Source organism: Trichosurus vulpecula, chromosome 1, assembly GCF_011100635.1.
Source record: "Trichosurus vulpecula isolate mTriVul1 chromosome 1, mTriVul1.pri, whole genome shotgun sequence".
In the NCBI taxonomy this organism is placed as follows: Eukaryota; Metazoa; Chordata; class Mammalia; order Diprotodontia; family Phalangeridae; genus Trichosurus; species Trichosurus vulpecula.
The window spans coordinates 259,182,323-259,195,616 of NC_050573.1; the positions used below are offsets into that span (position 1 = coordinate 259,182,323).

A 13,294-nucleotide genomic window follows, 5' to 3' on the forward strand; every position below is an offset into this window, starting at 1 on the left:
TTTTTTATTTTTACTTTACAGCACTCAGTTTCACCAGTTTTTGAGTTCTAAATTTTCCTCCCCTCCCTCTCCTCCTGCCTCCCCCCAAGACAGCATGTCACCTGATATAGATTCTACATATACCTTCACATTAAACTTATTTACACAATAGCCAAGTTGTAAAGAAGAATTATAACCAATGGAATGAATCATGGAAAGAAGAAACAAAACCAAAAAAGAAGGGGGAAAAAGAGAGCAAATAGTTGGCCTCAATCAGCATTCAGAATCCATAATTCTTTCTCTGGATGTGGATGGCTTTTTCCATCATGAGTCTTTTGGAGCTGTCTTTGAACATTGTATTGCTGAGAGGAGCCAAGTCTATCAAAGTTAGTCATCACAGATACCCTGTGTCTCTAATTGTGTATAATGTTCTCCTGGTTCTGCTCGCCTCACTCAGCATCGATCACGTAAGTCTTTCCACGTTAATATGAAGCCTGTCTGCTCCTCATTTCTTATAGCATAGTGGTATTCCATTACGTTCATACACCACAACTTGTTTAGCCATTCTCCAGTTGATGGGCATCCCCTTGATTTCCAGTTCTTTGCCACCACAAAAAGAGCTTCTATAAATATTTTTGTATATATGGGTCCATTTCCCACTTGTGTGATCTCTTTGGGATACAGCCCTAGAATTGATGTTCCTGGGTCAAAGGGTATGCACATTTTTTTTATAGCCCTTTGGGCATAGTTCCAAATTGTTCTCCAAAATGGCTGGATCCTTTCACAACTCTACCAGCAATGTAACAATGTTTCAATTTTTCCACATCCTCTCCAGCATTTATCATTTTCTTGTTTTGTAATGTTAGCCAATCTGACAAGAGATATGTAGTACCCGAGAGTTGTTTTGATTTTCGTTTCTCTAATCAGTAGTGATTTAGAGCATTTTTTCACATGCGTATAGATATCTTTAATTTCTTCCTCTGAAAACTGCCTGTTCATATCCTTTGACCATTTCTCAATGGGAATGACTTGTATTCCTACAAATTTGACTTAGTTCCCTGTATATTTTAGAGATGAGGCCTTTATCAGAGACACTGGTTGTAAAAATTCTTTCCCAATTTTGTCTATAGTTAATATCCTTTTTTTTTTTCTTTTCTGCTATTTTAAAGCTTTTGTTTCAAAAACTACCATTAACTATTTTATTGAGTCTACTACTATAGGTCCCAGAGTGATCATGAAATTGATTGAAAGGAAAGCTCAAATATTTATTGGGTACCCTGTGAGCATTGGAAATTATAGCCCCATAATTCATTGTCATAAAATTCCTTTCTGAGTCCTTTGTCCATGCTTCAGTGGCTTTGCTAGTCTTTTATAACACTTTTGTATCAAGTCTAAATCTTTTTATTTTTTAAATATTTTATCACATATTTAATCTCAATAAAAATTAACAGTATACAGATTACAAGTAAGAGCTAAATTTCTCCAATGCATGAACTTGTAAAATTTTGCATTTTGGTAAATATAACTAACAAAATCATAATAGTAATAACTTATTTACTCTATCCCTCCTTCTGGTCTCTCTTGTTTCTATACTTTTTCTTTGGTCCACAATTGAGATAAATTTATTATCTGTCTTCATTTTTTTTACGGTTTTATGTTTTTAAATCATTGATGCAGTTGAAATTTTTATGGTATGTATTATGAGATGTGAGTTTAAATTTATTTCTTTTTTTGCATTGCTGTCTATTTCCCCTCAAATTTTTATTAAATAATGATTAATTTTTCCAGCATCTTGTAATCTTGCATTTATCAAATGCTAACTTTTCATATACTTTTGCATATACTTTTCATATATATTTAGTTCTATTTAGCTGCATCTGTTTTGTCTTTATTGGCATTTCTCTGTCCTTCTTAACTGCATTACCTGCTGTTCTGTCTTTGATTCTATTAGTCTTGCTTTTAGTTGATGCTATTTTTAAATTTTCTTTGCCGAAGTCCTTTTGCAGGGCCACTTCAGTAGATTCTCTTCCTTCCTCCCTTCCTTTCTCCCTTCCGTCCTCCCGTCCATCCTTCCTTCCTTCCTTTCTTCTTTCCTTCCGTCCTTCCTTCCTTCCTTCCTTTCTTGTTTTCAGCATCCACTTCCATAAGATTTCAAGTTCTGAAATGTCTCCTCCCCCTTCCCTTCTCCCCTCCCTAAGATGGTGTGTAATCTGACATGGGCTCTACATATACATTCATATTAAGCATATTTTCACATTAGTCATGTTGTAAAGAAGAATTAGAACCAATGGGAGGAATAGTGAGAAAGATGAAACAAAAAGAGCTTTGGTAGATTTTTAAAGGCTATGCCAGCAGAATGTATGCTCTGGTAGATTCTTCTAAGATGGAAAGGTGTGGACTTTTCATTGTCTGAGGACAGCCTAGCCGAATTTGGGAGATTCATCACCAAAAGCTTGGCCACCTTATGACTTAGTTTAGTCGTAGCAGCTCCTAAAGAATGCCTTCTAACTCACAGATGGGTTGCAGTCTATATTGGTAGAAGCAATACCTATTCTGATGAATCAGATCCTTTGAAGTATTTTTAATTTTGGAGAATTTTATCATCCTTTTCTCCCAAGATTTATAACTCAGTTCTTCCTTTAATACCTTTTATGCCTATTTTTTTTTGAGTGGGGGAAGGCTGATTTTAATTATTTAATTCTTTGTGTATATCTGTTATTTATGATTTTTATTTCTCTGGATTTCTTTTATTTTTAATGCTGCTGTGGCTATTATTTTAGTAATATTTGTTCTTTTAGTTTATCATATCCCTTCTTTTGTTTGTGCATCGACTTTTTGGTGGGGATTGATTTTCATGTAAGAATTTCTAACAACTTTGTTTCTTCTCCAGATTTCTTTTGCTACTTTTAAAGAGGAATCATGAGGAGCCCAGCCTTTTGTGCTCTCTCACTTTACAATCTACTTCTATATCCTCCCTCATCTTATTTTGTTTCTCTCACATGAAATTATTTGTTTTTTGCCTCTGTGGTAGATAGTGCTCTGGGCAGATGCTTGGTTCATATGATTATTGAAATATGTTTATTTTTTAATAAGGCATCCCTTCATTTATGAGAGCTTGTTAGAGTGTCTTGCCATTTAATATTTATTGAATTGAATATCAAATATTCATGCTGTTAATAAATTGACATTGATAAAATAATTCATTTTCAGTAAGAAACAGCTTAATTTAATTGATTTTTTTCTGATTTTTTTATGTTTTCTAAAATATTAGCTTCTCCATCTGAAGCTTCAAAGAGACCGTCTGACATAATATGGAGCTCTAGTGGGAGTGATCTCTCTGAGGATGATAAAGAGATGCATTGTCAATCTCAAAAACATAAAAGATGTGCTCCCACCATGGATGACAGCAGCAGTGAAGGTAAGTTGATAGATTTTTAAGAAATTCAAGTCCTGTTGTATTTTTTTTTCCAGAACCAATAGTAATGATATGATATGGTTTGACTAACTTGTGTTTTGGATAAAAAGTGTGAGAATTAATGGGTAGAAGAAATACTTTCTTGGTTTAGTTATGATAATGTTTTAAATTACATTCTTTAGTGTCCTTGGTCATTTATAGGTCATATGAGTACTAAGGATTTTAATTATGCTAAAAGTCTTAGATGGACTGAAGTCAAATTTACAGCTTTTTAATTATTTGTATCACTTTGGTGATGTTGGACAACACTTAAAAAGGTTTATTTGAAAGGCATGGTTTAGAGAGGCCAGTTTTTCTGTTAGTTACTATGCCTATAATTCTAGGAACTACCATTAGATGAATGTGACATAGTGTCAGTGATGTATTTGGGTTTCTGTTTGCTTTCATGCTTTGAAAGATCCTTGGTTTCATTCTATGTAAATTGCAGTCCCACCACACTTTGTTGTTGTGAGAGATTTCTTGTTCATATTTTCACTTTAGAACCACTATGGAAAATGCCATTGAGACCTTCTACTCATTTTTTTTAGTGTATTGTTGATTCTGTTTTTGTCTGTCTGTTGTGTTTCTCATCATTACTCCATGAAAGGCAGACCTCTTCCTGTTAAACATATCCCAATGAAGTCATATAATCTGAGTTTGAATGAACCTCAGAGACCATCTAATCTGTGTATGTGTAACACAGGACAAATATTCCCCGGGGCCTGGCCTTGAGGAGCCTGCTGTTTCCTGAGGCAACATGTTCTACTTTTGTACAGCTCTAGTTATTAGGAAGTCTTTCCATATGCTGCATTAAAATTGGCCCTCCCTAGTTTCCAGTGATTGGTTCTGTCCAAGTAGAATGAGCTCATCCCTCTTCCATTAACAACCCTCGCAATACTCAAAGACAGTTGTCATGTGTTCATTCTTTGGGCTTCCACATCTTCTCTTCCCGGCTGTCCACCCCAGCTTTTTTCAGTCAGTCTTCATATGGCATGATCTCAAGGCACTAACTATTTTGGATGCTCTTCTGGACACTAACTAGTTTATCGATACTGTTCTTAACATCTTGCGCCCAGAAGTGAACACAGTATTCCAGATGTTTTCCAAACAGTGAATGGTTGTCTAGGACTGTGCCCTTCCTAGGTTTGGATACTGTCTAAGATGACATTACTTTTTTTTTAAGCTGTCGTAATGTAATATGAAACCTTTCCAAGTGAGAAATTGTGGTAGAGTTACAATTTGTAGTAGGATGAAATCAGGGATCTTGTTGACACATACTGAACTTGTAGTTCGGTAAAATTACTAGATCAAGGGTTCTTAATTTTTTTTTTATGTTAGCCTTTAGCTGTCTAGTGAAGGCAATGGATCACTTCTCAGAAGAATGTTTTTAAATACAGTAAATGAAATAGGATTACAAAGCAAACCAGTTATATTCAAATACAGTTGTCAAAATATGAAAAGAAACAAGTTCCTGGACCCCAGGTTAAGATCCCTGGTCGTAGTTATTTTTCAGGAAAAATGCCATCTTGCTACTCCCTCCTTATATTTTATTTGTGAAGTTGAAATTTTAAATCTAAGTAAAATTTTACATGTATCTCTGTTAAATTTCATCTTATTAGATTCAGCTCCATGTTATAGCTTTTCAGATGCTTTTAGATCCTGACTTTGTTTTCTGTTGTGTTTTAGTGATCCTTCCCAGCTTTATATTATTTAAAAACTTTTATAATTATAATCATCTATACCTTTCTTTAAGTCACGGACAGAGCAAATAAGTTTTTATTGTTATAATTATGCTACTAGTCCAACACATGCCTTCTTTATAACAGTTCTCTAAAGTAGACATCCATCTTCTACTTCATGACCCTCAGTGATGGTGATCTCACTGCCTCGTGAGGCAGCCAGTTGTACTTTTATGTAGTTCCAGTTGTTAGTATTTTTTTCTTTACATCAAAGAGAAAAATAATATCTATATTTTCTACCTGTCCCTTCTAGTTCCTTGTCCTTGGGGCTAAACAGAACAAGTTTGATCCTTTTTATAATTTTTGTTTAACATGACAGTTCTGGAGAATGTTACACACAGCCATCATAGGTTCTCTTTCCTGTCCCCCAAGGTTTTTCTTTAGACTAAATATCCCCAATTCCTTCAATCATTCCTTGCCATTGTGGTCCATTGCCTCACTGGCAAAATTCGAGCATACATTATTAAAAGGGTAGATGGTGTGTGAGCACCACATATTTGGAAGGCATTGCTTCAGTCCCGTTGCCTTTACAGTCAATTGCCTTCCTAACATGTGGTGTTCACACATTATCTTTTTAATAATATATGCTAGATACATCTATAGATGACAGAGTGGATAGAGTGCTAGGCTTGGAGTCCTGAAGACCTGGGTTCAAATCCAGCCCCAGATACTTTTTAGTGATCTTGGGCAGGTCACTTAAACTCTGTCTGCCTTAGTGTTCTCATCTCTGGGTATCATAATAGGACCTACCTCTCAGGGTTGTTGTGAGGATTATCAAATAATACAATACTTGTAAAGTACTTGCAAAACTTAAAGTGTAATATAGATTCTAGATGTTGTTGTTGTAAATTATTAGAATTTTTCTAGCAATATAAGCCAAAGTCATGAGCTCAGAGTTTAAAGAATCCACTTTCTTTTGCTTTTCAAAAATTGGAACAATATATGCCCAACTTCAGCCCAAACCAGTTCTGTTGATTACAGATTTTCTAAAATTACTAACAGTGACCCAGCAATAACATCTGCAGATTTCTTTATATACCCTTTTATACCTACATTAGAGGGGCCAAGGTGACTACAAGTCATTGAGGACAAATAAATGTTCTTTACCAGTTCCTTTTATTTTGCCTTTCAGTTCATTGTTAATTATTCTTGTTCTATCATTCCCAGTTTGTAGATCCATCTAACTTGGAATAGGAAAGAAAAACAAAAATAAAATGGGAGTTATGCCTTTTTGGATCTTCCGTTATAATTTTCTAATCCAACATGATGTATTATTCCTTCTTTTTCCTTTTAACTATAAGATACCTTTAAAAGTCTTTTTGTTGTCCTGAGCATTTATTGAAAATGCTAGTTTGTTCTTGGATTTAGTGTTTTTGAAATTATTCTTGTAGGAACTTGTCACACATTTGTATTCATCCTCAGTCACCTGGCTTTGGTAAATTGTTCTTTAAAATCTGAGTTAGTTGCTGGCTTTTTTGTTACATCCATATTGTTCTCTTCAGGTAGCTTTTTTCTTCCTTATCAGAAGTGTTTATGCCATCATAATTCTGTTTTTGTGAATATTGTACCCTTTTGTAACAGCAATCTGCTAGCAGCTACTGTGGCTGTATAAAACCAACAGAGGGTTGCAAACACAGGTTCTTTTGATCTGGTTAACTAAGGAAAGTAACTTTAAGAGGTTAACAATCTTAGTTTAATCTAACATATCAATATCATTCAGTTAGTTTGGGAGGGAAAGCCAGCACCCTGAACTTCAGAGCAAATACAAACAGAAATTAGAAACATACATAATATAAACAGATCAAGTCACAATTCATACTTAAGCATCAACATCTGGGTTTACAAGCGGGGTGGGGGAGGGGAGGGAGGGGGGAGGGGGGGAAGGGAGGAGCTCTTAACAGTGGCTACCCAGAGTCTCTATATCAACATTCCTCCAGTGAGTGAAAACCCCAAGGGATGCCAACCTCTGGGTTTATGTGTCTTGTCCAGGCTTTCCCTTGAGGCAAGGAGGTCATCAAAGACTCCTAATTTAATCAAAGAAACAAAGGGTGGACTTATCAAGGCCATTTGATTAGATAAGTGCTCCAAGAGAAGATGGTAAAAAAAAGTCCCACCTTAATTAGGTAATGCACAGCTTGGACCCAGAAAGGCCTGAATTCAAATACAGTCTCTTTGGGAGGACACTTACTAGCTATATGATCTACTTAATCCCTTTCAGCATTAGTTTCTTCATCTCTAAAAAGGGGGATAATAATAGTACCTACCTTCCTGGATTGTTGTAAAGATACATGGTCCAAAAATTGCTATCCACGTTATACAGGTGAGGAAATTGTGACTCGGAGGTGATTTGCCCAAGGTAAACATAGCTAAATGTTGGCTGGGACTGGAATCCACTCCTCCTGACATTCGGTGTTCTTCTTTCTGTTATACCATGTAGCTTTCTTCTCCTTATATGACATGGACTTTAAGATGGTGTGACCTATTTTCGTGTGACCTGATCAAGATGGTTTTAAACTGAAAGTATTCTTTGCCTTCCTCAAATCATCCCAGATTATTTTGTCTGGATTGTTCCTTTGTCTTTGTATGTCATTATATTAAGTACATATGATTTTGTCAGACTACCAGATAAACTTTCACCTTGTCTGTAACTTAGTCTTAAAAGTGTCAGAGGGGGGGCAGAGCCAAGATGGTGGCAGGAAAGCAGGGACTTGCATGAGCTCCCTGCCAGGTCCCTCCAAAAACCTATAAAAATGGCTCTGAACAAATTCTAGAACTTCAGAACCCACAAAATAGCAGAGGGAAGCAGGGATCCAGTCCAGGACAGCCTGGATGGTCGCTGGGTGAGGTCTGTCGCGCATGGAGCTGGGAGTGGAGGGAAGCAGAGCCCAGTGTGGAGGGGGCAGGACCAACCAGAACAGGAGCCAGGTGGAACAGGCCCTAGCGCCCTGAACCAGTGAGCTGTGGCAGTTACCAGACTTCTCAACCGACAAACACCAAAGACAACAGAGAAGGTTAGTGGGAAAAGCTGTGGGGGACAGACTGAAAGGAGTTTGCAGTTTGGCCACCGCCCTGGGGGCAGTGGGGGTGGTGCAGCTACAGAACTACAGCTGCAGTTGCTTCAGGCCCCAGGCCCACCTGGTGGGAGGAACTAAGTGGTGAATCAGAGAGGGAGTGCAGAGCCTGCTTAAGATCTGAGTCAGGTCCACGTTGGTGGTTCTTGGGGGAGGAGGAGTGCTGGTGTGGCAGAGCTGGCTGTATAGAAATAGCTCTGAAAACAATGGTGCATCCCCTCAAGCTTGGAACAAAGGACTTTTTACAAGCAGTCATACCTCGACGAAAAACTCAAGGGTCAATTAAGTTGGCTGGGAACATGAACAGGCAGCGAAAACGGACTCAGATTCAGACTCAGACTTTGGAATCTTTCTTTGGTGACAAAGAATACCAAAACATACAGCCAGAAGAAGTCAACAGAGTCAAAGAGCCTCCATCAAAAGCCTCCAAGAAAAACATGAACTGGTCTCAGGCCATGGAAGAGCTCAAAAAGGTTTTGGAAAAGCAAGTTAGAGAAGTAGAGGAAAAATTGGAAAGAGAAATGAGAATGTTGTGAGAAAACCATGAAAAACAAGTCAATGACTTGTTAAAGGAGACGCAAAAAAATACTAAAAAATACACTGAAGAAAACAACACCTTAAAAAATAGATTAACTCAAATGGCAAAAGAGCTCCAAAAAGCCAATGAGGGGAAGACAGAATTAGCCAAATGGAAAAAGAGGTCCAAAACACCACTGAAAAAAATACTAATTTAAAAATTAGATTGGAGCAGGTGGAAGCTAGTGACTTTATAAGAAATCAAGATATTATAAAACAGAACCAAAGGAATGAAAAAGTGGAAGACAATGTGAAATATATCTCATTGGAAAAACCACTGACCTGGAAAACAGATCCAGGAGAGATAATTTAAAAAGTATTGGACTACCTGAAAGCCATGATCAAAAAAAGAGCCTAGATATCATCTTTCAAGAAATTATCAAGGAGAACTGCCCTGATATTCTAGAGCCAGAGGGTCAAATAGAAATTGAAAGAATCCACTGATCACCTCCTGAAAAAGATCCCAAAAACAAAACTCATAGAAATATTCTTGCCAAATTCCAGAGCTCCCAGATCAAGGAGAAAATGCTGCAAGCAGCCAGAAAGAAACAATTTGAGTATTGTGGCAACACAATCAGGATAACATGAGATCTAGCAGCTTCTACATTAAGGGATTTAAGGGCTTGGAATAAGATATTCCATAGGTCAGTGGAGCTAGGATTAAAACCAAGAATCACCTACCCAGCAAAACTGAGTATCATGCTCCAAGGCAAAATATGGATTTTCAATAAAATAGAGGACTTTCCAGCTTTCTCAGTGAAAAGACCAGAGCTGAATAGAAAATTTGACTTTCAAACACAAGAATCAAGAGAAGCATGAAAAGGTAAACAAGAAAGAGAAATCACAAGGGACTTACTAAAGTTGAACTGTTTTGTTTACATTCCTACATGGAAAGATGAAGTGTATGATTCATGAGACCTCAGTATTAGGGTAGCTGAAGGGAATATGCATATGTGTGTGTGTGTGTGTGTATAATATATATATGTGTGCGTGTATATATGTGTATATATATATATATATGTGTATATAGACAGAGGGTACAGGGCAAGTTGAATATGAAGGGATGATATCTAAAAAAATAAAATGAAATTAAGGGATGAGAGAGGAATATATTGAGAGTGGGAGAAAGGGAGAGATAGAATGGGGTAAATTATCTCACATAAAAGTGGCAAGAAAAAGTGGTTCTGTAGGAAGGGAAGAGGGGGCAGGTGAGGGGGAATGAGTAAATCTTGCTCTCATCAGATTTGACCTGAGGAGGGAATACCATATATACTCAATTGGGTATCTTACCCCACAGGAAAGAAGGAGGAAGAAGATAAAAAAGGGGGGAGGATAGAAGGGAGGGAAGATAGGGGGAGGAGGTAATCAAAAACAAACACTTTCGAAAAGGGACAGCGTCAAGGGAGAAAATGCAATAAAGGGGGATAGGTTAGGAAGGAGCAAAATATAGTTAGTCTTTCACAACATGAGTATTGTGGAAGGGTTTTACATAATGATAGGCATGTGGCCTATGTTGAACTGCTTGCCTTCTTAGGGAGGGTGGGTGGGGAGAGAAGAGGGGAGAGAATTTGGAACTCAAAGTTTTAAAAATAGACGTTCAAAAACAAAAAAAAAATGTTTTTGCATGCAACTAGGAAATAAGATACACAGGCAGTGGGGTGTAGAAATTTATCTTGCCCTACAAGAAAGGAAGAGACAAGGGGATGGGAGGGGAGTGGGGTGACAGAAGGGAGGGGTGACTGGAGAATGGGACAACCAGAATACACCATCTTGGAGTGGGCAGGAGGGGAGAAATGGGGAGAAAATTCATAATTCAAACTCTTGTGGAAATCAATGCTGAAAACTAAATATATTAAATAAATTAAATAAATTTAAAAAAGAACAAAGTAAAAAAAAAAAGTATCAGTGGCAGGATTTGAAACCAGGCCTTCCTGTCTCTAACTATAGCACTATATTAACTAAGCTATATTGCTTTTCTTTTTCCTGTTCCACTGTCTCTCACAAGTGTGGATAAGGGATGAATTTGTAATCATTTGTGACAGAAAAATATATAAAATCAAAGTAGACTATATAAAAATAAAAAGCTTGTGTACAGATAAAATACATGCAGCTAGACTAAGAAGAATGGATGATGAGCAGGGGAAAATAATGCTGTAAGTCAAAATGAATATGAAAAAGTCATTGAAATATGAGAAGATCTGTATGAAATAATATAGTGAGCAAAGCAGAACCAAACCAAATATACACACAGATGTCACAACTGTGTAAATGCAGACAACTTTAAATGACAGCAAAACTATCAGAAACATTGGGCAATTTCTCATTTGCCTAGAAGGTAGATACTTGGCAACCTGCAACCTCAGCTTTCTTGGAACACATCCAAGAACTAGAAAGTAAGCAAAGGAGACTGCTGAAATAATTATGTGCTTCAGTAGTATGCCTGACTGTGTAGCAAAGTCCCTAAGGGCATCACTCAGACTTTTATTATCTTTTAATTTATACACAGTGTTAGCAACCTTAGTTTTCTGGTTTCTTAAACCTTAGTACTTTTGAGGCAGCAAATCAGAACGGAGGAGTGCTGAAAGAGTATAGAGTTACTGGTTAAAGAAGTAAAAGATGATAGTAAAAGAAAATTCAGGAAAACTACGATACTACTGTTAAGACCAGTAATTGAGGGCCATGATATTGACCCCCATCATTAGAAAAAGGTTAAATTATGTTCAGTATATTTTTTTAAGAGAGCATGTAGTTATGTAATGCTTTTTAGAGTCAATAAAAAAATGGCTAAAGTAAACATTTTTCTACTTAAAAGAGTAGATTTTATTTTTCTGGCAAATACATTCATGTGAGATAGGCTTTTTCTTTTTGTGGGGGAGGGGGAGGATTAGGTGAGGTGAGGTGCAGACCTGTTATTTCATCCCCATACGGAACTGCCAGTATAGGAGCTTCCTCTCACCCATGGTGATCATCTTAGAGAGTTGCTTGGAGAACTGAGAAATTATGTGATATGCCCATGGTCAGACTTATCTGAGGCAGGACTTAAACCCTGATCCTCCTGACTTTTAAGGCTGGATCTTTATCCACTATACCAGGCTTTCTCTCCATGTGGAAGATATCCTTCCTTGAAATTAATATATTATAACAGTTATCCACACTGTTCAATTGAAATTAATATATTATAACAGTTATCCACACTGTTCAAGTGGTTGTTGTTCTACTGGACTCTCAGGTAATTTTCCCTCCTTTCTTGGGGAGTTTAACCCTTGACTCACTGTTCTCTTCTCCTCCCCAATTCCTGCCTTACACTAGGAGATTTCAACAATTATGTTGGAGCTCCCTCAAATGCCTTAATTTCCCATTTCTTTGGTCTCCTTAAGTCCATGACTTATTCCTTCACTCTACCTCAGCCATACACAGGATGGTCATGCCGTGGATCCCACCATTAATCACGAGTTTTCCAGTTTCTTAATCAAAAACTTTGAGGGGCAGCTAGGTGGCGCAGTGAGTAGAGCACTGGCCCTGGAGTCAGGAGGACCTGAGTTCAAATTCGGCCTCAGACACTTGACACACTTAACAGCTGTGTGACCCTGGGCAAGTCACTTAACCCCAATTGCCCTGCCAAAAAAAAATTAAAACTTTGACCTTCTTTGTGATCACATCCTCCTGTCATTTCATTTGTGATTATATCCTTCTATCATTTCATTTGTGATCATATACTCCTATCATTTCATCACTATGCCTCATCCTTCTTAAACCTATTCTTCACCCTCATCATCACTTCCAGTGATTACACTCCTCTAGTTCCTTAGGCCGTTATTCTAGTTGCAGCTTTACTTTCCTCTCTTCCTAGTCTCAACCATATAATTAACCTTCTTAACTCCATATTATCATCAATTCTCAAACACTTCAGTGTTCTTTTCCTGCTGCTTTTCAGTCTTGGTTTTATGCCACATGGGGTGATTCAGGGTATGTGTGGTGACCCCTGACACACAACTCTTGCCCTCATTTCACTGGGAACATCTAGCCATCTTGTTCTTGTCCCGTGGCAAGCGTCCTGAGTATTCTTAAGTGGTGGCTTCTGAATGTTTTTTGTCATGTTTGAGCGACTTAAGTGTTACTTGAAAATTAAAATATCTAGTTTTAATTTAAGGAAGTTTTGCAAAGATCATGCCCAGTTAGACTTCACTTACTACATCAGTAATTTCTTTGGAGTAAGGAACTCTTAGGAAATTCCTTCTATGGATATATATCAGCAACTTTCCCCCTTCTTAGATCATTTGAATTGCCTGGGTCAACTGAGAGCTGAAGTGATTTATCCAAGGTTACACAGCCAGTCTGGGGTAGAAGCAGTGCCTAAACCCAGGTCCTCTTGATTCTAGGCCAGCTGTATCTCTATAGGAAATTACTATTTTAGCTCATTTCTCAATGTTGAATAAAATCTCTGCAGATATTTATAGGGTTGAAGTTAAAGTTCA

The 13,294-nt window shown here is 37.3% G+C and overlaps 1 protein-coding gene across 1 annotated transcript in view; it reads left to right on the forward strand.

The window, feature by feature from the left end:
• Positions 1–13,294, forward strand: part of SPIDR (scaffold protein involved in DNA repair) — a 573,123-nt gene that overhangs the window by 30,660 nt on the left and 529,169 nt on the right. Inside the window, exon 4 of the mRNA XM_036758339.1 lies at positions 3,251–3,397. Coding sequence (XP_036614234.1) covers positions 3,251–3,397 — 147 coding nt within the window. The remainder of the gene's footprint in view (positions 1–3,250; positions 3,398–13,294) is intronic.